At 46.2% G+C, this 24993-nt stretch overlaps 1 protein-coding gene across 2 annotated transcripts in view; it reads left to right on the plus strand.

Annotated features, from left to right (window-relative positions):
- Positions 1 to 24993, plus strand: part of LOC106593436 (multiple epidermal growth factor-like domains protein 11) — a 380364-nt gene that overhangs the window by 223314 nt on the left and 132057 nt on the right. For both annotated transcript variants that reach the window (XM_045708336.1, XM_045708337.1), the window contains exons 10-11: positions 1241 to 1453; positions 4749 to 4923. In XM_045708336.1, coding sequence (XP_045564292.1) covers positions 1241 to 1453; positions 4749 to 4923 — 388 coding nt within the window. The remainder of the gene's footprint in view (positions 1 to 1240; positions 1454 to 4748; positions 4924 to 24993) is intronic.

Below are 24993 nucleotides of genomic sequence, written 5' to 3' on the forward strand. Positions count from 1 at the left end.
TAACAGGTGTATGAAGCTGGAGAACATGGCTCCATTGGTGTACAGTAACAGGTGTATGAAGCTGTATGGAGAACATGGCTCCATTGGTGTACAGTAACAGGTGTATGAAGCTGTATGGAGAACATACCGTTTGGGACTGGAATGGGATCAGCTCATTACTAGTATATCATGTTGGTGTGGAGATAATGAAGGTAACGTTGTAACCTGTAACCAGTAGAACAAATTGTTATGATAATGTATGATGGTAATGTACTGTAGGTCCTGTGAGTTAGGGAGGTGGAACAGAGGCCAGATGGTTATGATAATGGAGAGTGGTAATGTACTGTAGGTCCTGTGAGTTAGGGAGGTGGAACAGAGGCCAGATGGTTATGATAATGGATAGTGGTAATGTACTGTAGGTCCTGTGAGTTAGGGAGGTGGAACAGAGGCCAGATGGTTATGATAATGGATAGTGATAATGTACTGAAGGTCCTGTGAGTTAGGGAGGTGGAACAGAGGCCAGATGGTTATGATAATGGATAGTGGTAATGTACTGTAGGTCCTGTGAGTTAGGGAGGTGGAACAGAGGCCAGATGGTTATGATAATGGATAGTGGTAATGTACTGTAGGTCCTGTGAGTTAGGGAGGTGGAACAGAGGCCAGATGGTTATGATAATGGATAGTGGTAATGTACTGTAGGTTCTGTGAGTTAGGGAGGTGGAACAGAGGCCAGATGGTTATGATAATGGATAGTGGTAATGTACTGTAGGTTCTGTGAGTTAGGGAGGTGGAACAGAGGCCAGATGGTTATGATAATGGATAGTGGTAATGTACTGTAGGTCCTGTGAGTTAGGGAGTTGGAACAGAGGCCAGATGGTTATGATAATGTATGATGGTAATGAACTGCAGGTCCTGTGAGTTAGGGAGGTGGAACAGAGGCCAGATGGTTATGATAATGGATAGTGGTAATGTTTCTATGTGGTGTAATGAAAACTACACATGCCAGACTATTAACAACATGCTGTCTCTCCCCCCTTCTCTCACCCTCTCTCCCCCCCTCTCTCTCCCTCTCTGTCTCTCTCTCTCTCTCCTTTTATCTCCCTGTCTTTCTTTCTCTCTCCCACCTCTCTCTCGCTCTCCCTCTCTCTCTCTTTCTCTCTCCTTTTATCTCCCTCCGTCTGTCTGCCCCCCCTCTGTCTCTCCCCCTTTGTCTCTCTCTCTCCCCCGTCTCTCTCTCTCCCCCGTCTCTCTCTCTCTCCAGATGTCAGGAGGAGTGTCCAGGAGGGTCGTATGGTCCTCAGTGTGCACATAAGTGTGACTGTCAGAACAGAGCGAGGTGTTACCATGTCAACGGGGCCTGTCTGTGTGACGAGGGCTTCAAAGGTCCTAGCTGTCAGGACAGGTTCTGTCCCTCTGGACTGTATGGACTCATCTGTGATAAACACTGCCCCTGTAACGCCTCAAACACACTCAGGTACCGTCAATATGGACTCATCTGTGATAAATACTGTCTCTGTAACACCTCAACACACTCAGGTACCGTCAATATGGACTCATCTGTGATAAATACTGTCTCTGTAACACCTCAACACACTCAGGTACCATCTGTACTGAATAATGCTGTTTTGAGATGAAGTAGTATTTCTTCAAACAGTGAAGGAGGATGATGAGGATGAGGAGGAGGAGGATGAAAGTTGGAAGATAAAAAGTCTCCTGATTATTATATTGAACATTTATTTAACTAGTCAAGTCAGTTAAGAAGAAATTCTTATTTTCAATGACAGCCTAGGAACAGTGGGTTTACTGCCTTGTTCAGGGGCAGAACGACAGATTTTTACCTTGTCAGCTCGGGGGATTCAATCTAGCAACCTTTACGGTTACTGGCCCAACACTCTAACCACTAGGCTACCTGCTGGTTACTGGCCCAACGCTCTAACCACTAGGCTGCCTGCTGGTTACTGGCCCAACACTCTAACCACTAGGATACCTGCTGGTTACTGGCCCAACACTCTAACCACTAGGATACCTGCTGGTTACTGGCCCAACGCTCTAACCACTAGGCTACCTGCTGGTTACTGGCCCAACACTCTAACCACTAGGCTACCTGCTGGTTACTGACCCAACACTCTAACCACTAGACTACCTGCTGGTTACTGGCCCAACGCTCTAACCACTAGGCTACCTGCTGGTTACTGGCCCAACACCCTAACCACTAGGCTACCTGCTGGTTACTGGCCCAACACTCTAACCACTTGGCGACCTACTGGTTACTGGCCCAACGCTCTAACCACTAGACTACCTGCTGGTTACTGGCCCAACGCTCTAACCACTAGACTACCTGCTGGTTACTGTCCCAACGCTCTAACCACTAGACTACCTGCTGGTTACTGGTCCAACGCTCTAACCACTAGACTACCTGCTGGTACTGGCCCAACGCTCTAACCACTAGACTACCTACTGGTTACTAGCCCAACGCTCTGACCACTAGGCTACCTGATGGTTACTAACCCAACGCTCTAACCACTAGACTACCTGCTGGTTACTGGCCCAACGCTCTAACCACTAGGCTACCTGCTGGTTACTGGCCCAATGCTCTAACCACTAGGCTACCTGCTGGTTACTAACCCAACGCTCTAACCACTAGACTACCTGCTGGTTACTGGCCCAACGCTCTAACCACTAGGCTACCTGCTGGTTACTGGCCCAACGCTCTAACCACTAGGCTACCTGTTGGTTACTAGTCCAACGCTCTAACCACTAGACTACCTGCTGGTTACTGACCCAACGCTCTAACCACTAGGTTACCTGCTGGTTACTGACCCAACACTCTAACCACTAGGCTACCTGCTGGTTACTGGCTCAACACCCTAACCACTAGGCTACCTACTGGTTACTGGCCCAACGCTCTAACCACTAGGCTACCTGCTGGTTACTAGTCCAATGCTCTAACCACTATGTTACCTGCTGGTTACTGTCCCAACACTCTAACCACTAGACTACCTGCTGGTTACTGGTCCAACGCTCTAACCACTAGACTACCTGCTGGTTACTGGCCCAACGCTCTAACCACTAGACTACCTGCTGGTTACTGGTCCAACGCTCTAACCACTAGACTACCTGCTGGTTACTGGCCCAACGCTCTAACCACTAGGCTACCTGCTGGTTACTGGCCCAACGCTCTAACCACTAGACTACCTGCTGGTTACTGTCTCAACACTCTAACCACTAGGCTACCTGCTGGTTACTTGCCCAACGCTCTAACCACTAGACTACCTACTGGTTACTGTCTCAACAATCTAACCACTAGACTACCTGCTGGTTACTGGCCCAACACTCTAACCACTAGACTACCTGCTGGTTACTGTCTCAACACTCTAACCACTAGGCTACCTGCTGGTTACTGGCCCAACACTCTAACCACTAGACTGCCTGCTGGTTACTGACCCAACGCTCTAACCACTAGGCTACCTGCTGGTTACTGGCCCAACGCTCTAACCACTAGGCTACCTGCTGGTTACTGGCCCAACGCTCTAACCACTAGGCTACCTGCTGGTTACTAGCCCAACACTCTAACCACTAGACTACCTGCTGGTTACTGACCCAATGCTCTAACCACTAGGCTACCTGCTGGTTACTGGCCCAACACTCTAACCACTAGGCTACCTGCTGGTTACTGACCCAACGCTCTAACCACTAGGCTACCTGCTGGTTACTGGCCCAACGCTCTAACCACTAGACTACCTGCTGGTTACTGGCCCAACGCTCTAACCACTAGACTACCTGCTGGTTACTGGCCCAACGCTCTAACCACTAGGCTACCTGCTGGTTACTGGCCCAACGCTCTAACCACTAGGCTACCTGCTGGTTACTAGCCCAACGCTCTAACCACTAGACTACCTGCTGGTTACTGGCCCAACGCTCTAACCACTAGACTACCTGCTGGTTACTGGCCCAACGCTCTAACCACTAGGCTACCTGCCGCCCCCATTATACATTTGAGATCAATGTTTGTTTTTAATCCTGTGTTTCATTACATACAGAATCGCTACGTGTTTAGCAGGGCGGTTGGCACTGTTAAAAACAACCTATTTACAAAATAGTTTCCTTGAAAGAACAGTGGTCTGATGGCCCACCAGCAGTAAAACATCTCCTCTCCAATAGATAATTGTCATGGCTGTGTTAACATAAACATACCTGAGCTGGAAGTTGAAGGTTGTTCTGACTAAGAGGAATGACCCAGGTGTTGTTGGGGTGCTCTGCTACACATTCAGCAGCCAGCCAGTACAGTCTCTGAGGACCTGAGGGAGATGTCTCTATTCTACTGTTCTTCTGCTGTACAGGTTCAACTATTCATGGATTCAGGTAGAAAGGGTTCTATAATGGAACCAATAAGTGTTCTTCAAAGGGTTCTCCTATGGGGACAGCTGAAGAACCCCTGTAGGTTCTAGATAGAACCTTTTTTTCTAAGAGTGTATCAGCAGACAGATAATCTATCATGAGCCTCCTCTCCTCTCCTCTCCTCTCCTCTCCTCTCCTCTCCTCTCCTCTCCTCTCCTCTCCTCTCCTCTCCTCTCCTCTCCTCTCCTCTCCTCTCCTCTCCTCTCCTCTCCTCTCCTCTCCTCTCCTCTCTCCTCCTCTCCTCTCCTCTCTTCTCTCTCCTCCTCTCCTCTCCTCTCCTCTCCTCTCTCCTCCTCTCCTCTCCTCTCTTCTCTCTCCTCCTCTCCTCTCCTCTCATCTCCTCTCTCTTCTTCTCTGTTCTTCATTCCCAGCTGCCATCCGTTGTCGGGGGAGTGTGCGTGTGCGGCAGGGTGGGCGGGCTTGTTCTGCAACGAGACCTGTCCGTCAGGTTACTATGGCGAGGGATGTAAGGAGGCGTGTGTGTGTACCAACGGAGCCGACTGTGAGGGCATCAGCGGAGCCTGCGTCTGTGCCCCCGGGTACATGGTGAGTAGATGGTTCAGGACACACTATACCCACTGTACACCTGTACTTAGGGAGCGTTTTTATTAAACTTCTTAGGAAGCTTTAGGACAGTAGTTGAAAGTGAAATGCGTCATTACTAATTGCTTAATGGATTTGAACTGTTTTTGTGTGGGTCGTCAGAACAGAACTTCAGGTAAAACCCTGCCAAGCAGCAGACGGGGAAATAGACAGGCAGTCTTGGACTGGAGAGATGCAGTACAGCAAAATACCAGACAGTTTACTATATTATATTATTATTACAGTACTATACTACTATACTGTATACACTATTATTATTACTGTACTATATTACTATACTGTATACACTATTATTATTATTACTGTACTATACTACTATACTGTATACATTATTATTATTATTACTGTACTATACTACTATACTGTATACATTATTATTATTATTACTGCACTATACTACTATACTGTATACATTATTATTATTATTACTGTACTATACTACTATACTGTATACATTATTATTATTATTACTATACTTTACAAAGCTTTAGTCTGTACCCCAAATGACACCCTATTCCCTATATAGTGCACTACTATAGACCAGAGCCCTATTCCCTATATAGTGGTACTACTATAGACCAGAGCCCTATTCCCTATATAGTGGCACTACTATAGACCAGAGCCCTATTCCCTATATAGTGGTACTACTATAGACCAGAGTCCTATTCCCTATATAGTGGTACTACTATAGACCAGAGCCCTATTCCCTATATAGTGGTACTACTATAGACCAGAGTCCTATTCCCTATATAGTGGTACTACTATAGACCAGAGCCCTATTCCCTATATAGTGCACTACTATAGACCAGAGCCCTATTCCCTATATAGTGGTACTACTATAGACCAGAGCCCTATTCCCTATATAGTGGTACTACTATAGACCAGAGCCCTATTCCTATATAGTGGTACTACTATAGACCAGAGCCCTATTCCCTATATAGTGGTACTACTATAGACCAGAGCCCTATTCCCTATATAGTGGTACTACTATAGACCAGAGCCCTATTCCCTATATAGTGGTACTACTATAGACCAGAGCCCTATTCCCTATATAGTGGTACTACTATAGACCAGAGCCCTATTCCCGGTTGTCGTAAGGATTGGACCAAGGTGCAGCGGGAACGTGTAAACTCATCTTCTTTATTTTTATTAAAAGAAGGAAAAACAAAAGAAACACGTATACAAAACAACGAACGACACTAAACAGTCCTGTCAGGTGCACAGACACAAAACAGGAGACCCACAAACCCCCATAGCACAAACACCCCTATACATAGGACCTTCAATCAGAGGCAACGAGGAACAGCTGCCTCCAATTGAAGGTCAATCAACAAACCCTAAACATAGAAGTAGAAAACTAGACTGAACATAGAAATACACTAACCTAGAACATAGCCCAACAAACCCCGAAACACTCTAAACAAACACCCCCCTGCCACGTCCTGACCAAACTACAATAACAAATAACCCCTTTAGTGGTCAGGATGTGACAGTGTACTACTTTAGACCAGGCCCTATTCCCTATATAGTGCACTACTTTTGACCAGAACCCATGACCACAAGTAGTGCACTATATGGCGAATATGGTGCCATTTGAGACGTACCCCATTATCTATGAGGTGAACCTTAATGAGGCATCATTTCCCCTTCACTCTGAGAGATGTACTGTAGCTGTCAATGGAAGAGATGGTAGCTTTGAGATGTACTGTAGATGTCAGTGGAAGAGATGGTAGCTTTGAGATGTACTGTAGCTGTCAATGAAAGAGATGGTAGCTTTGAGATGTACTGTAGATGTCAATGGAAGAGATGGTAGCTTTGAGATGTACTGTAGATGTCAATGGAAGAGATGGTAGCTTTGAGATGTACTGTAGATGTCAATGGAAGAGATGATAGCTTTGAGATGTACTGTAGATGTCAATGGAAGAGATGGTAGCTTTGAGATGTACTGTAGATGTCAGTGGAAGATATGGTAGCTTTGAGATGTACTGTAGATGTCACTGGAAGAGATGGTATCTTTGAGATGTACTGTAGATGTCACTGGAAGAGATGGTGGCTTTGGGATGTACTGTAGATGTCAGTGGAAGAGATGGTACCTTTGAGATGTACTGTAGATGTCAATGGAAGAGATGGTAGCTTTGAGATGTATTGTAGATGACAATGGAAGAGATGGTAGCTTTGAGATGTACTGTAGATGTCAATGGAAGAGATGGTAGCTTTGAGTGGGACTGTGATCAACCAGATGTACTGAATGTACCAGGGCAGGGCTGTGACCCCAGCTTCACTCACAGCCTGTTGTACCAAATGGCACCTTATAGGGAGAAGAGGAGGCATTTGGGACGCAGGCTCTTTGCTACAGGGAGACGGGGAGAGATGGAATGAGATGAGTCAGTCCTGTAGCACGACACAGTTAACTACCCTGAACCCTAAGTGTAGAGACAGAAACACACACACACACACACACACACACACACACACACACACACCCCCCCACACACACACACACACACACACACACACACACACACACACACACACACACAGCGCGGCCCTTAGTGCCAGAGGAACACAGTCTGTTTGTTAACAGAGAGAGGAGAGGAGGAGAGGAACACAGTCTGTTTGTTAACAGAGAGAGGAGAGGAGGAGAGGAACACCGTCTGTTTGTTAACAGGGAGGAGAGGAGGAGAGGAACACAGTCTGTTTGTTAACAGAGAGAGGAGGAGGAGAGGAACACAGTCTGTTTGTTAACAGAGAGGAGAGGAGGAGAGGAACACAGTCTGTTTGTTAACAGACAGAGAGGAGAGGAACACAGTCTGTTTGTTAACAGAGAGAGGGGAGAGGAGGAGAGGAACACAGTCTGTTTGTTAACAGAGAGAGAGGAGGAGAGGAACACAGTCTGTTTGTTAACAGACAGAGAGGAGGAGAGGTACACAGTCTGTTTGTTAACAGAGAGAGGAGAGGAGGAGAGGAACACAGTCTGTTTGTTAACAGACAGAGAGGAGAGGAGGAGAGGAACACAGTCTGTTTGTTAACAGAGAGAGGAGAGGAGCAGAGGAACACAGTCTGTTTGTTAACAGAGAGGAGAGGAGAGGAGGAGAGGAACACAGTCTGTTTGTTAACAGACAGAGAGGAGGAGAGGAGGAGAGGAACACAGTCTGATTGTTAACCTGTTGGGTCTAGGGGGCAGCATTTGCACGTCTGGATAAAAAAAATGTACCCGATTTAATCTGGTTACTAATCCTACCCAGTAACTAGAATATGCATATACTTATTATATATGGATAGAAAACACTCAAAAGTTTCCAAAACTGTTTGAATGGTGTCTGTGAGTATAACAGAACTCATTTGGCAGGCAAAACCCTGAGACATTTTCTGACAGGAAGTGGATACCTGATGTGTTGTATTGACTTTAAACCTATCCCATTGAAAAACACAGGGGTTTAGGAATATTTTGGCACTTCCTATTGCTTCCACTAGATGTCACCAGCCTTTACAAAGTGTTTTGAGTCTTCTGGAGGGAGATCTGACCGAACAAGAGCCATGGAACCATGATGTCCCATTAGACACCTGGCGCGCTAGTTCATGTTGGGTACCCTCGTTCCAATACGTTATAAAAGAGTATGCATTCGTCCACCTTGAATATTATTCATGTTCTGGTTAAAAAGGCCCTAATGATTTATGCTATACAACGTTTGACATGTTTGAACGAACGGAAATATTTTTTTCCCCTCGTTCATGACGAGAAGTCCGGCTGGCTTACATCATGTGCTAACGAGACGGAGATTTTTGGACATAAATGATGAGCTTTTTTGAACAAAACTACATTCGTTATGGACCTGTGATACCTGGAAGTGACATCTGATGAAGAGAATCAAAGGTAATGGATTATTTACATAGTATTTTCGATTTTAGATCTCCCCAACATGACGTCTAGTCTGTATTGCAACGCCGTATTTTTCTGGGCGCAGTGCTCAGATTATTGCAAAGTGTGATTTCCCAGTAAGGTTATTTTTAAATCTGGCAAGTTGATTGCGTTCAAGAGATGTAAATCTATAATTCTTTAAATGACAATATAATATTTTACCAATGTTTTCTAATTTTAATTATTTAATTTGTGACGCTGACTTGACTGCCGGTTATTGGAGGGAAACGATTTCCTCAACATCAATGCCATAGTAAAACGCTGTTTTTAGATATAAATATGAACTTGATAGAACTAAAAATGCATGCATTGTCTAACATAATGTCCTAGGAGTGTCATCTGATGGAGATTGTAAAAGGTTAGTGCATCATTTTAGCTGGTTTTATGGTTTTGGTGACCCTGTCTTTGACTTGACAAAACATTACACACAACTCTTGTAAATGTACTGTCCTAACATACTCTAAATTTATGCTTTCGCCGTAAAACCTTTTTGAAATCGTAAAACGTGGTTAGATTAAGGAGATGTTTATCTTTCAAATGGTGTAAAATAGTTGTATTTTTGAAAAATTTGAATTTTGACATTTATTTGGATTCAAATTTGCCGCTCTTGAAATGCACCTGCTGTTGATGGAGTGCACCACGGGTGGCACGCTAGCGTCCCACCTAGCCCCAAGAGGTTAACAGAGAGGAGAGGAGGAGAGGAACACAGTCTGTTTGTTAACAGAGAGGAGAGGAGGAGAGGAACACAGTCTGTTTGTTAACAGAGAGGAGAGGAGGAGAGGAACACAGTCTGTTTGTTAACAGAGAGAGAGGAGAGGAGGAGAGGAACACAGTCTGTTTGTTAACAGAGAGAGGAGAGGAGGAGAGGCACACAGTCTGTTTGTTAACAGACAGAGAGGAGAGGAGCACAGTCTGTTTGTTAACAGAGAGAGGAGAGGAGGAGAGGAACACAGTCTGTTTGTTAACAGAGAGGAGAGGAGGAGAGGTACACAGTCTGTTTGTTAACAGAGAGGAGAGGAGGAGAGGAACACAGTCTGTTTGTTAACAGAGAGAGGAGAGGAGGAGAGGTACACTGTCTGTTTGGTAACAGAGAGAGGAGAGGAACACAGTCTGTTTGGTAACAGAGAGAGGAGAGGAGGCGAGGAGGAGAGGAGCACAGTCTGTTTGTTAACAGACAGAGAGGAGAGGAACACAGTCTGTTTGTTAACAGAGAGGAGAGGAGGAGAGGAACACAGTCTGTTTGTTAACAGAGAGAGAGGAGTGGAGGAGAGGAACACAGTCTGTTTGTTAACAGAGAGAGAGGAGAGGAACACAGTCTGTTTGTTAACAGAGAGGAGAGGAGGAGAGGAGGAGAGGAACACAGTCTGTTTGTTAACAGAGCAGAGAGGAGAGGAGGTGAGGAACACAGTCTGTTTGTTAACAGAGAAAGAGGAGAGGAGGGGAGGAACACAGTCTGTTTGTTAACAGACAGAGAGGAGAGGAACACAGTCTGTTTGTTAACAGAGAGGAGAGGAGGAGAGGAACACAGTCTGTGTGTTAAGAGAGGAGAGGAGGAGAGGAACACAGTCTGTTTGTTAACAGAGAGGAGAGGAACACAGTCTGTTTGTTAACAGAGAGAGGAGAGGAGGAGAGGAACACAGTCTGTTTGTTAACAGGGAGGAGAGGAGGAGAGGAACACAGTCTGTTTGTTAACAGCGAGAGTAGGAGGAGAGGAACACAGTCTGTTTGTAAACAGACAGGGAGGAGAGGAACACAGTCTGTTTGTTAACAGAGAGAGGGGAGAGGAGAAGAGGAACACAGTCTGTTTGTTAACAGAGAGAGAGGAGGAGAGGAACACAGTCTGTTTGTTAACAGAGAGGAGAGGAGAGGAGGAGAGGAACACAGTCTGTTTGTTAACAGAGAGAGAGGAGAGGAACACAGTCTGTTTGTTAACAGAGAGAGAGGAGAGGAGGAGAGGAACACAGTCTGTTTGTTAACAGAGAGAGGAGAGGAGGAGAGGAACACAGTCTGTTTGTTAACAGACAGAGAGGAGGAGAGGTCACAGTCTGTTTGTTAACAGAGAGGGAGAGGAGGAGAGGAACACAGTCTGTTTGTTAACAGAGAGAGGAGAGGAGGAGAGGTACACTGTCTGTTTGTTAACAGAGAGGAGAGGAGGAGAGGAACACAGTCTGTTTGGTAACAGAGAGAGGAGAGGAGGAGAGGTCACTGTCTGTTTGTACAGAGAGAGGAGAGGAACACAGTCTGTTTGTTAACAGAGAGAGAGGAGAGGAGGAGAGGAACACAGTCTGTTTGTTAACAGACAGAGAGGAGAGAGGAACACAGTCTGTTTGTTAACAGAGAGGAGGAGAGGAGGAGAGGAACACAGTCTGTTTGTTAACAGAGAGAGAGGAGAGGAGGAGAGGAACACAGTCTGTTTGTTAACAGAGAGAGAGGAGAGGAGGAGAGGAACACAGTCTGTTTGTTAACAGAGAGAGAGGAGTGGAGGAGAGGAACACAGTCTGTTTGTTAACAGAGAGAGAGGAGAGGAACACAGTCTGTTTGTTAACAGAGAGAGAGGAGAGGAACACAGTCTGTTTGTTAACAGAGAGGAGAGGAGAGGAGGAGAGGAACACAGTCTGTTTGTTAACAGAGAGAGGAGAGGAGGAGAGGAGGAGAGGAACACAGTCTGTGTGTTAACAGAGAGGAGAGGAGGAGAGGAACACAGTCTTTTTGTTAACAGAGAGGAGAGGAACACAGTCTGTTTGTTAACAGAGAGAGGAGAGGAGGAGAGGAACACAGTCTGTTTGTTAACAGGGAGGAGAGGAGGAGAGGAACACAGTCTGTTTGTTAACAGAGAGAGTAGGAGGAGAGGAACACAGTCTGTTTGTAAACAGACAGGGAGGAGAGGAACACAGTCTGTTTGTTAACAGAGAGAGGGGAGAGGAGAAGAGGAACACAGTCTGTTTGTTAACAGAGAGGAGAGGAGGAGAGGAACACAGTCTGTTTGTTAACAGAGAGAGAGGAGGAGAGGAACACAGTCTGTTTGTTAACAGAGAGGAGAGGAGAGGAGGAGAGGAACACAGTCTGTTTGTTAACAGAGAGGAGAGGAGGAGAGGAACACAGTCTGTTTGTTAACAGACAGAGAGGAGAGGAACACAGTCTGTTTGTTAACAGAGAGAGAGGAGAGGAGGAGAGGAACACAGTCTGTTTGTTAACAGAGAGAGGAGAGGAGGAGAGGAACACAGTCTGTTTGTTAACAGACAGAGAGGAGAGGAGCACAGTCTGTTTGTTAACAGAGAGGAGAGGAGGAGAGGAACACAGTCTGTTTGTTAACAGAGAGAGAGGAGTGGAGGAGAGGAACACAGTCTGTTTGTTAACAGAGAGAGAGGAGAGGAACACAGTCTGTTTGTTAACAGAGAGGAGAGGAGAGAGGAGGAGAGGAACACAGTCTGTTTGTTAACAGAGAGAGGAGAGGAGGAGAGGAACACAGTCTGTTTGTTAACAGAGAGAGGAGAGGAGGAGAGGAGGAGAGGAACACAGTCTGTTTGTTAACAGAGCGGAGAGGAGAGGAGGTGAGGAACACAGTCTGTTTGTTAACAGAGCGGAGAGGAGAGGAGGAGAGGAACACAGTCTGTTTGTTAACAGAGAAAGAGGAGAGGAGGAGAGGAACACAGTCTGTTTGTTAACAGACAGAGAGGAGAGGAACACAGTCTGTTTGTTAACAGAGAGGAGAGGAGGAGAGGAGCACAGTCTGTGTGTTAAGAGAGGAGAGGAGGAGAGGAACACAGTCTGTTTGTTAACAGAGAGGAGAGGAACACAGTCTGTTTGTTAACAGAGAGAGGAGAGGAGGAGAGGAACACAGTCTGTTTGTTAACAGGGAGGAGAGGAGGAGAGGAACACAGTCTGTTTGTTAACAGAGAGAGTAGGAGGAGAGGAACACAGTCTGTTTGTAAACAGACAGGGAGGAGAGGAACACAGTCTGTTTGTTAATTGAGAGAGGGGAGAGGAGAAGAGGAACACAGTCTGTTTGTTAACAGAGAGAGAGGAGGAGAGGAACACAGTCTGTTTGTTAACAGAGAGGAGAGGAGGAGAGGAACACAGTCTGTTTGTTAACAGAGAGAGAGGAGAGGAACACAGTCTGTTTGTTAACAGAGAGAGGGGAGAGGAGGAGAGGAACACAGTCTGTTTGTTAACAGAGAGAGAGGAGAGGAGGAGAGGAACACAGTCTGTTTGTTAACAGAGAGAGGAGAGGAGGAGAGGAACACAGTCTGTTTGTTAACAGACAGAGAGGAGCACAGTCTGTTTGTTAACAGAGAGAGGAGAGGAGGAGAGGAACACAGTCTGTTTGTTAACAGAGAGGAGAGGAGGAGAGGTACACAGTCTGTTTGTTAACAGAGAGGAGAGGAGGAGAGGAACACAGTCTGTTTGTTAACAGAGAGGAGAGGAGGAGAGGAACACCGTCTGTTTGTTAACAGAGAGAGGAGAGGAGGAGAGGTACACTGTCTGTTTGGTAACAGAGAGAGGAGAGGAACACAGTCTGTTTGGTAACAGAGAGAGGAGAGGAGGCGAGGAGGAGAGGAACACAGTCTGTTTGTTAACAGACAGAGAGGAGAGGAACACAGTCTGTTTGTTAACAGAGAGGAGAGGAGGAGAGGAACACAGTCTGTTTGTTAACAGAGAGAGAGGAGAGGAGGAGAGGAACACAGTCTGTTTGTTAACAGAGAGAGAGGAGTGGAGGAGAGGAACACAGTCTGTTTGTTAACAGAGAGAGAGGAGAGGAACACAGTCTGTTTGTTAACAGAGAGAGAGGAGAGGAACACAGTCTGTTTGTTAACAGAGAGGAGAGGAGAGGAGGAGAGGAACACAGTCTGTTTGTTAACAGAGAGAGGAGAGGAGGAGAGGAGGAGAGGAACACAGTCTGTGTGTTAACAGAGAGGAGAGGAGGAGAGGAACACAGTCTTTTTGTTAACAGAGAGGAGAGGAACACAGTCTGTTTGTTAACAGAGAGAGGAGAGGAGGAGAGGAACACAGTCTGTTTGTTAACAGGGAGGAGAGGAGGAGAGGAACACAGTCTGTTTGTTAACAGAGAGAGTAGGAGGAGAGGAACACAGTCTGTTTGTAAACAGACAGGGAGGAGAGGAACACAGTCTGTTTGTTAACAGAGAGAGGGGAGAGGAGAAGAGGAACACAGTCTGTTTGTTAACAGAGAGGAGAGGAGGAGAGGAACACAGTCTGTTTGTTAACAGAGAGAGAGGAGGAGAGGAACACAGTCTGTTTGTTAACAGAGAGGAGAGGAGAGGAGGAGAGGAACACAGTCTGTTTGTTAACAGAGAGGAGAGGAGGAGAGGAACACAGTCTGTTTGTTAACAGACAGAGAGGAGAGGAACACAGTCTGTTTGTTAACAGAGAGAGAGGAGAGGAGGAGAGGAACACAGTCTGTTTGTTAACAGAGAGAGGAGAGGAGGAGAGGAACACAGTCTGTTTGTTAACAGACAGAGAGGAGAGGAGCACAGTCTGTTTGTTAACAGAGAGAGGAGAGGAGGAGAGGAACACAGTCTGTTTGTTAACAGAGAGGAGAGGAGGAGAGGTACACAGTCTGTTTGTTAACAGAGAGGAGAGGAGGAGAGGAACACAGTCTGTTTGTTAACAGAGAGGAGAGGAGGAGAGGAACACAGTCTGTTTGTTAACAGAGAGAGGAGAGGAGGAGAGGTACACTGTCTGTTTGGTAACAGAGAGAGGAGAGGAACACAGTCTGTTTGGTAACAGAGAGAGGAGAGGAGGCGAGGAGGAGAGGAACACAGTCTGTGTGTTAACAGAGAGGAGAGGAGGAGAGGAACACAGTCTGTTTGTTAACAGAGAGGAGAGGAACACAGTCTGTTTGTTAACAGAGAGAGGAGAGGAGGAGAGGAACACAGTCTGTTTGTTAACAGGGAGGAGAGGAGGAGAGGAACACAGTCTGTTTGTTAACAGAGAGAGTAGGAGGAGAGGAACACAGTCTGTTTGTAAACAGACAGGGAGGAGAGGAACACAGTCTGTTTGTTAACAGAGAGGAGAGGAGAGGAGGAGAGGAACACAGTCTGTTTGTTAACAGAGAGGAGAGGAGGAGAGGAACACAGTCTGTTTGTTAACAGAGAGAGAGGAGGAGAGGAACACAGTCTGTTTGTTAACAGAGAGGAGAGGAGAGGAGGAGAGGAACACAGTCTGTTTGTTAACAGAAAGGAGAGGAGGAGAGGAACACAGTCTGTTTGTTAACAGACAGAGAGGAGAGGAACACAGTCTGTTTGTTAACAGAGAGAGAGGAGAGGAGGAGAGGAACACAGTCTTTTTGTTAACAGAGAGAGGAGAGGAGGAGAGGAACACAGTCTGTTTGTTAACAGACAGAGAGGAGAGGAGCACAGTCTGTTTGTTAACAGAGAGGAGAGGAGGAGAGGAACACAGTCTGTTTGTTAACAGAGAGGAGAGGAGGAGAGGAACACAGTCTGTTTGTTAACAGAGAGAGGAGAGGAGGAGAGGTACACTGTCTGTTTGGTAACAGAGAGAGGAGAGGAACACAGTCTGTTTGGTAACAGAGAGAGGAGAGGAACACAGTCTGTTTGGTAACAGAGAGAGGAGAGGAGGCGAGGAGGAGAGGAACACAGTCTGTTTGTTAACAGACAGAGAGGAGAGGAGCACAGTCTGTTTGTTAACAGAGAGAGGAGAGGAGGAGAGGAACACAGTCTGTTTGTTAACAGAGAGGAGAGGAGGAGAGGTACACAGTCTGTTTGTTAACAGAGAGGAGAGGAGGAGAGGAACACAGTCTGTTTGTTAACAGAGAGGAGAGGAGGAGAGGAACACAGTCTGTTTGTTAACAGAGAGAGGAGAGGAGGAGAGGTACACTGTCTGTTTGGTAACAGAGAGAGGAGAGGAACACAGTCTGTTTGGTAACAGAGAGAGGAGAGGAGGCGAGGAGGAGAGGAACACAGTCTGTGTGTTAACAGAGAGGAGAGGAGGAGAGGAACACAGTCTGTTTGTTAACAGAGAGGAGAGGAACACAGTCTGTTTGTTAACAGAGAGAGGAGAGGAGGAGAGGAACACAGTCTGTTTGTTAACAGGGAGGAGAGGAGGAGAGGAACACAGTCTGTTTGTTAACAGAGAGAGTAGGAGGAGAGGAACACAGTCTGTTTGTAAACAGACAGGGAGGAGAGGAACACAGTCTGTTTGTTAACAGAGAGGAGAGGAGAGGAGGAGAGGAACACAGTCTGTTTGTTAACAGAGAGGAGAGGAGGAGAGGAACACAGTCTGTTTGTTAACAGAGAGAGAGGAGGAGAGGAACACAGTCTGTTTGTTAACAGAGAGGAGAGGAGAGGAGGAGAGGAACACAGTCTGTTTGTTAACAGAAAGGAGAGGAGGAGAGGAACACAGTCTGTTTGTTAACAGACAGAGAGGAGAGGGAACACAGTCTGTTTGTTAACAGAGAGAGAGGAGAGGAGGAGAGGAACACAGTCTTTTTGTTAACAGAGAGAGGAGAGGAGGAGAGGAACACAGTCTGTTTGTTAACAGACAGAGAGGAGAGGAGCACAGTCTGTTTGTTAACAGAGAGGAGAGGAGGAGAGGAACACAGTCTGTTTGTTAACAGAGAGGAGAGGAGGAGAGGAACACAGTCTGTTTGTTAACAGAGAGAGGAGAGGAGGAGAGGTACACTGTCTGTTTGGTAACAGAGAGAGGAGAGGAACACAGTCTGTTTGGTAACAGAGAGAGGAGAGGAGGCGAGGAGGAGAGGAACACAGTCTGTTTGTTAACAGACAGAGAGGAGAGGAACACAGTCTGTTTGTTAACAGAGAGGAGAGGAGGAGAGGAACACAGTCTGTTTGTTAACAGAGAGAGAGGAGAGGAGGAGAGGAACACAGTCTGTTTGTTAACAGAGAGAGAGGAGTGGAGGAGAGGAACACAGTCTGTTTGTTAACAGAGAGAGAGGAGAGGAACACAGTCTGTTTGTTAACAGAGAGAGAGGAGAGGAACACAGTCTGTTTGTTAACAGAGAGGAGAGGAGAGGAGGAACACAGTCTGTTTGTTAACAGAGAGAGGAGAGGAGGAGAGGAGGAGAGGCACACAGTCTGTGTGTTAACAGAGAGGAGAGGAGGAGAGGAACACAGTCTGTTTGTTAACAGAGAGGAGAGGAACACAGTCTGTTTGTTAACAGAGAGAGGAGAGGAGGAGAGGAACACAGTCTGTTTGTTAACAGGGAGGAGAGGAGGAGAGGAACACAGTCTGTTTGTAAACAGACAGGGAGGAGAGGAACACAGTCTGTTTGTTAACAGAGAGAGGGGAGAGGAGAAGAGGAACACAGTCTGTTTGTTAACAGAGAGGAGAGGAGGAGAGGAACACAGTCTGTTTGTTAACAGACAGAGAGGAGAGGAACACAGTCTGTTTGTTAACAGAGAGAGAGGAGAGGAGGAGAGGAACACAGTCTGTTTGTTAACAGAGAGAGAGGAGAGGAACACAGTCTGTTTGTTAACAGAGAGGAGAGGAGGAGAGGAACACAGTCTGTTTGTTAACAGAGAGGAGAGGAGGAGAGGTACACTGTCTGTTTGGTAACAGAGAGAGGAGAGGAACACAGTCTGTTTGGTAACAGAGAGAGGAGAGGAGGCGAGGAGGAGAGGAACACAGTCTGTTTGTTAACAGACAGAGAGGAGAGGAACACAGTGTGTTTGTTAACAGAGAGGAGAGGAGGAGAGGAACACATGCTGTTTGTTAACAGAGAGAGAGGAGAGGAGGAGAGGAACACAGTCTGTTTGTTAACAGAGAGAGAGGAGTGGAGGAGAGGAACACAGTCTGTTTGTTAACAGAGAGAGAGGAGAGGAACACAGTCTGTTTGTTAACAGAGAGAGAGGAGAGGAACACAGTCTGTTTGTTAACAGAGAGGAGAGGAGAGGAGGAGAGGAACACAGTCTGTTTGTTAACAGAGAGAGGAGAGGAGGAGAGGAGGAGAGGAACACAGTCTGTTTGTTAACAGAGAGAGGAGAGGAGGAGAGGAACACAGTCTGTTTGTTAACAGGGAGGAGAGGAGGAGAGGAACACAGTCTGTTTGTTAACAGAGAGTGGAGAGGAGGAGAGGAACACAGTCTGTTTGTTAACAGAGAGAGGAGAGGAGGAGAGGAGAGGAACACAGTCTGTTTTTTAACAGAGCGGAGAGGAGAGGAGGAGAGGAACACAGTCTGTTTGTTAACAGTGAAAGAGGAGAGGAGGAGAGGAACACAGTCTGTTTGTTAACAGACAGAGAGGAGAGGAGGAGAAGAACACAGTCTGTTTGGTAACAGAGAGAGAGGAGAGGAACACAGTCTGTTTGTTAACAGACAGAGAGGAGAGGAACACAGTCTGTTTGTTAACCTCTTGGGGCTAGGTGGGACGCTAGCGTGCCACCCGTGGTGCACTCCATCAACAGCAGGTGCATTTCAAGAGCGGCAAATTTGAATCCAAATAAATGTCAAAATTCACATTTTTCAAAAATACAACTATGTTACACCATTTGAAAGATAAACATCTCCTTAATCTAACCACGTTTTACGATTTCAAAAAGGTTTTACGGCGAAAGCATAAATTTAGAGTATGTTAGGACAGTACATTTACAAGAGTTGTGTGTAATGTTTTGTCAAGTCAAAGACAGGGTCACCAAAACCATAAAACCAGCTAAAATGATGCACTTTCCTTTTACAATCTCCATCAGATGACACTCCTAGGACATTATGTTAGACAATGCATGGATTTTTAGTTCTATCAAGTTCATATTTATATCCAAAAACAGCGTTTTACTATGGCATTGATGTTGAGGAAATCGTTTCCCTCCAATAACCGGCAGTCAAGTCAGCGTCACAAATTAAATAATTAAAATTAGAAAACATTGGTAAAATATTATATTGTCATTTAAAGAATTATAGATTTACATCTGTTGAACGCAATCAACTTGCCAGATTTAAAAATAACCTTACTGGGAAATCACACTTTGCAATAATCTGAGCACTGCGCCCAGAAAAATACGTCGTTGCGATACAGACTAGACGTCATGTTGGGGAGATCTAAAATCGAAAATACTATGTAAATAATCCATTACCTTTGATTCTCTTCATCAGATGTCACTTCCAGGTATCACAGGTCCATAACGAATGTAGTTTTGTTCAAAAAAGCTCATCATTTATGTCCAAAAATCTCCGTCTCGTTAGCACATGATGTAAGCCAGCCGGACTTCTCGTCATGAACGAGGGGAAAAATATATTTCCGTTCGTTCAAACATGTCAAACGTTGTATAGCATAAATCATTAGGGCCTTTTTAACCAGAACATGAATAATATTCAAGGTGGACGAATGCATACTCTTTATAACGTATTGGAACGAGGGTACCCAACATGAACTAGCGCCAGGTGTCTAATGGGCCATCATCGTTCCATGGCTCTTGTTCGGTCAGATCTCCCTCCAGAAGACTCAAAACACTTTGTAAAGGCTGGTGACATCTAGTGGAAGCAATAGGAAGTGCCAAAATATTCCTAAACCCCTGTGTTTTTCAATGGGATAGGTTTAAACTCAATACAACACATCAGGTATCCACTTCCTGTCAGAAAATGTCTCAGGGTTTTGCCTGCCAAATGAGTTCTGTTATACTCACAGACACCATTCAAACAGTTTTGGAAACTTTAGAGTGTTTTCTATCCATATATAATAAGTATATGCATATTCTAGTTACTGGGTAGGATTAGTAACCAGATTAAATCGGGTACATTTTTTTTATCCAGACGTGCAAATGCTGCCCCCTAGACCCAACAGGTTAACAGAGAGGAGAGGAGAAGAGGAACACAGTCTGTGTGTTAACAGAGAGGAGAGGAGGAGAGGAACACAGTCTGTTTCTTAACAGAGAGGAGAGGAGGAGAGGAACACAGTCTGTTTGTTAACAGAGAGAGGAGAGGAGGAGAGGAACACAGTCTGTTTGTTAACAGAGAGGAGAGGAGGAGAGGAACACAGTCTGTTTGGTAACAGAGAGGAGAGGAGGAGAGGAACACAGTCTGTTTGTTAACAGACAGAGAGGAGAGGAACACAGTCTGTTTGTTAACAGAGAGAGGGGAGAGGAGGAGAGGAACACAGTCTGTTTGTTAACAGAGAGAGAGGAGGAGAGGAACACAGTCTGTTTGTTAACAGACAGAGAGGAGGAGAGGCACACAGTCTGTTTGTTAACAGACAGAGAGGAGAGGAGGAGAGGAACACAGTCTGTTTGTTAACAGAGAGAGGAGAGGAGGAGAGGACCACAGTCTGTTTGTTAACAGACAGAGAGGAGAGGAGCACAGTCTGTTTCTTAACAGAGAGAGGAGAGGAGGAGAGGAACACAGTCTGTTTGTTAACAGAGAGGAGAGGAGGAGAGGTACACAGTCTGTTTGTTAACAGAGAGGAGAGGAGGAGAGGAACACAGTCTGTTTGTTAACAGAGAGAGAGGAGAGGAGGAGAGGTACACAGTCTGTTTGTTAACAGAGAGAGAGGAGAGGAACACAGTCTGTTTGTTAACAGAGAGAGAGGAGAGGAACACAGTCTGTTTGTTAACAGAGGGATAGGAGTGGAGGAGAGGAACACAGTCTGTTTGTTAACAGAGAGAGGAGAGAGGAGGAGAGGAACACAGTCTGTTTGTTAACAGAGAGAGGAGAGGAACACAGTCTGTTTGTTAACAGAGAGGAGAGGAGAGGAGGAGAGGAACACAGTCTGTTTGTTAACAGAGAGAGGAGAGGAGGAGAGGAGGAGAGGAACACAGTCTGTTTGTTAACAGAGAGGAGAGGAGAGGAGGAGAGGAACACAGTCTGTTTGTTAACAGAGAGAGGAGAGGAGGAGAGGAACACAGTCTGTTTGTTAACAGAGAGGAGAGGAGAGGAGGTGAGGAACACAGTCTGTTTGTTAACAGAGCGGAGAGGAGAGGAGGAGAGGAACACAGTCTGTTTGTTAACAGAGAAAGAGGAGAGGAGGAGAGGAACACAGTCTGTTTGTTAACAGACAGAGAGGAGAGGAACACAGTCTGTTTGTTAACAGAGAGGAGAGGAGGAGAGGAACACAGTCTGTGTGTTAACAGAGAGGAGAGGAGGAGAGGAACACAGTCTGTTTGTTAACAGAGAGGAGAGGAACACAGTCTGTTTGTTAACAGAGAGAGGAGAGGAGGAGAGGAACACAGTCTGTTTGTTAACAGGGAGGAGAGGAGGAGAGGCACACAGTCTGTTTGTTAACAGAGAGAGTAGGAGGAGAGGAACACAGTCTGTTTGTAAACAGACAGGGAGGAGAGGAACACAGTCTGTTTGTTAACAGAGAGAGGGGAGAGGAGAAGAGGAACACAGTCTGTTTGTTAACAGAGAGGAGAGGAGGAGAGGAACACAGTCTGTTTGTTAACAGAGAGAGAGGAGGAGAGGAACACAGTCTGTTTGTTAACAGAGAGGAGAGGAGAGGAGGAGAGGAACACAGTCTGTTTGTTAACAGAGAGGAGAGGAGGAGAGGAACACAGTCTGTTTGTTAACAGACAGAGAGGAGAGGAACACAGTCTGTTTGTTAACAGAGAGAGAGGAGAGGAGGAGAGGAACACAGTCTGTTTGTTAACAGAGAGAGGAGAGGAGGAGAGGAACACAGTATGTTTGTTAACAGACAGAGAGGAGAGGAGCACAGTCTGTTTGTTAAGAGAGAGAGGAGAGGAGGAGAGGAACACAGTCTGTTTGTTAACAGAGAGGAGAGGAGGAGAGGTACACAGTCTGTTTGTTAACAGAGAGAAGAGGAGGAGAGGAACACAGTCTGTTTGTTAACAGAAAGGAGAGGAGGAGAGGAACACAGTCTGTTTGTTAACAGAGAGAGGAGAGGAGGAGAGGTACACTGTCTGTTTGGTAACAGAGAGAGGAGAGGAACACAGTCTGTTTGGTAACAGAGAGAGGAGAGGAGGCGAGGAGGAGAGGAACACAGTCTGTTTGTTAACAGACAGAGAGGAGAGGAACACAGTCTGTTTGTTAACAGAGAGGAGAGGAGGAGAGGAACACAGTCTGTTTGTTAACAGAGAGAGAGGAGAGGAGGAGAGGAACACAGTCTGTTTGTTAACAGAGAGAGGAGTGGAGGAGAGGAACACAGTCTGTTTGTTAACAGAGAGAGAGGAGAGGGAACACAGTCTGTTTGTTAACAGAGAGAGAGGAGAGGAACACAGTCTGTTTGTTAACAGAGAGGAGAGGAGAGGAGGAGAGGAACACAGTCTGTTTGTTAACAGAGAGAGGAGAGGAGGAGAGGTACACTAGTCTGTTTGTAACAGAGAGAGGAGAGGAACACAGTCTGTTTGTTAACAGAGAGAGGAGAGGAGGGAGGAGAGGAACACAGTCTGTTTGTTAACAGACAGAGAGGAGAGGAACACAGTCTGTTTGTTAACAGAGAGGAGAGGAGGAGAGGAACACAGTCTGTTTGTTAACAGAGAGAGAGGAGAGGAGGAGAGGAACACAGTCTGTTTGTTAACAGAGAGAGGAGTGGAGGAGAGGAACACAGTCTGTTTGTTAACAGAGAGAGAGGAGAGGAACACAGTCTGTTTGTTAACAGAGAGAGGAGAGGAGGAGAGGAGGAGAGGAACACAGTCTGTTTGTTAACAGAGAGAGGAGAGGAGGAGAGGAACACAGTCTGTTTGTTAACAGGGAGGAGAGGAGGAGAGGAACACAGTCTGTTTGTTAACAGAGAGAGGAGAGGAGGAGAGGAGGAGAGGATCACAGTCTGTTTTTTAACAGAGCGGAGAGGAGAGGAGGAGAGGAACACAGTCTGTTTGTTAACAGAGAAAGAGGAGAGGAGGAGAGGGACACAGTCTGTTTGTTAACAGACAGAGAGGAGAGGAGGAGAAGAACACAGTCTGTTTGGTAACAGAGAGAGAGGAGAGGAACACAGTCTGTTTGTTAACAGACAGAGAGGAGAGGAACACAGTCTGTTTGTTAACAGAGAGGAGAGGAGGAGAGGAACACAGTCTGTGTGTTAACAGAGAGGAGAGGAGGAGAGGAACACAGTCTGTTTGTTAACAGAGAGGAGAGGAGGAGAGGAACACAGTCTGTTTGTTAACAGAGAGAGGAGAGGAGGAGAGGAACACAGTCTGTTTGTTAACAGAGAGGAGAGGAGGAGAGGAACACAGTCTGTTTGTTAACAGAGAGGAGAGGAGGAGAGGAACACAGTCTGTTTGTTAACAGACAGAGAGGAGAGGGAACACAGTCTGTTTGTTAACAGAGAGAGGGGAGAGGAGGAGAGGAACACAGTCTGTTTGTTAACAGAGAGAGAGGAGGAGAGGGAACACAGTCTGTTTGTTAACAGACAGAGAGGAGGAGAGGAACACAGTCTGTTTGTTAACAGACAGAGAGGAGAGGAGGAGAGGAACACAGTCTGTTTGTTAACAGAGAGAGGAGAGGAGGAGAGGGACCACAGTCTGTTTGTTAACAGACAGAGAGGAGAGGAGCACAGTCTGTTTCTTAACAGAGAGAGGAGAGGAGGAGAGGAACACAGTCTGTTTGTTAACAGAGAGGAGAGGAGGAGAGGTACACAGTCTGTTTGTTAACAGAGAGAGAGGAGAGGAGGAGAGGTACACAGTCTGTTTGTTAACAGAGAGAGAGGAGAGGAGGAGAGGTACACAGTCTGTTTGTTAACAGAGAGAGAGGAGAGGAACACAGTCTGTTTGTTAACAGAGAGAGAGGAGAGGAACACAGTCTGTTTGTTAACAGAGAGAGAGGAGTGGAGGAGAGGAACACAGTCTGTTTGTTAACAGAGAGAGGAGAGAGGAGGAGAGGAACACAGTCTGTTTGTTAACAGAGAGGAGAGGAGAGGAGGAGAGGAACACAGTCTGTTTGTTAACAGAGAGAGGAGAGGAGGAGAGGAGGAGAGGAACACAGTCTGTTTGTTAACAGAGAGGAGAGGAGAGGAGGAGAGGAACACAGTCTGTTTGTTAACAGAGAGAGGAGAGGAGGAGAGGAACACAGTCTGTTTGTTAACAGAGCGGAGAGGAGAGGAGGAGAGGAACACAGTCTGTTTGTTAACAGAGAGGAGAGGAGGAGAGGAACACAGTCTTTGTGTTAACAGAGAGGAGAGGAGGAGAGGAACACAGTCTGTTTGTTAACAGAGAGGAGAGGAACACAGTCTGTTTGTTAACAGAGAGAGGAGAGGAGGAGAGGAACACAGTCTGTTTGTTAACAGGGAGGAGAGGAGGAGAGGAACACAGTCTGTTTGTTAACAGAGAGAGGAGGAGGAGAGGAACACAGTCTGTTTGTTAACAGAGAGGAGAGGAGGAGAGGAACACAGTCTGTTTGTTAACAGACAGAGAGGAGAGGAACACAGTCTGTTTGTTATCAGACAGAGAGGAGAGGAGGAGAGGAACACAGTCTGTTTGTTAACAGAGAGGAGAGGAGAGGAGGAGAGGAACACAGTCTGTTTGTTAACAGACAGAGAGGAGAGGCGCACAGTCTGTTTGTTAACAGAGAGAGGAGAGGAGGAGAGGAACACAGTCTGTTTGTTAACAGAGAGGAGAGGAGGAGAGGAACACAGTCTGTTTGTTAACAGACAGAGAGGAGAGGAACACAGTCTGTTTGTTAACAGAGAGAGAGGAGAGGAGGAGAGGAACACAGTCTGTTTGTTAACAGAGAGAGGAGAGGAGGAGAGGAACACAGTATGTTTGTTAACAGACAGAGAGGAGAGGAGCACAGTCTGTTTGTTAACAGACAGAGAGGAGAGGAACACAGTCTGTTTGTTAACAGACAGAGAGGAGAGGAACACAGTCTGTTTGTTAACAGAGAGAGAGGAGAGGAGGAGAGGAACACAGTCTGTTTGTTAACAGAGAGAGGAGAGGAGGAGAGGAACACAGTCTGTTTGTTAACAGAGAGGAGAGGAGGAGAGGTACACAGTCTGTTTGTTAACAGAGAGAAGAGGAGGAGAGGAACACAGTCTGTTTGTTAACAGAAAGGAGAGGAGGAGAGGAACACAGTCTGTTTGTTAACAGAGAGAGGAGAGGAGGAGAGGTACACTGTCTGTTTGGTAACAGAGAGAGGAGAGGAACACAGTCTGTTTGGTAACAGAGAGAGGAGAGGAGGCGAGGAGGAGAGGAACACAGTCTGTTTGTTAACAGACAGAGA

The sequence above is a fragment of the Salmo salar genome, chromosome ssa26, assembly GCF_905237065.1.
Source record: "Salmo salar chromosome ssa26, Ssal_v3.1, whole genome shotgun sequence".
Taxonomy (NCBI): domain Eukaryota; kingdom Metazoa; phylum Chordata; class Actinopteri; order Salmoniformes; family Salmonidae; genus Salmo; species Salmo salar.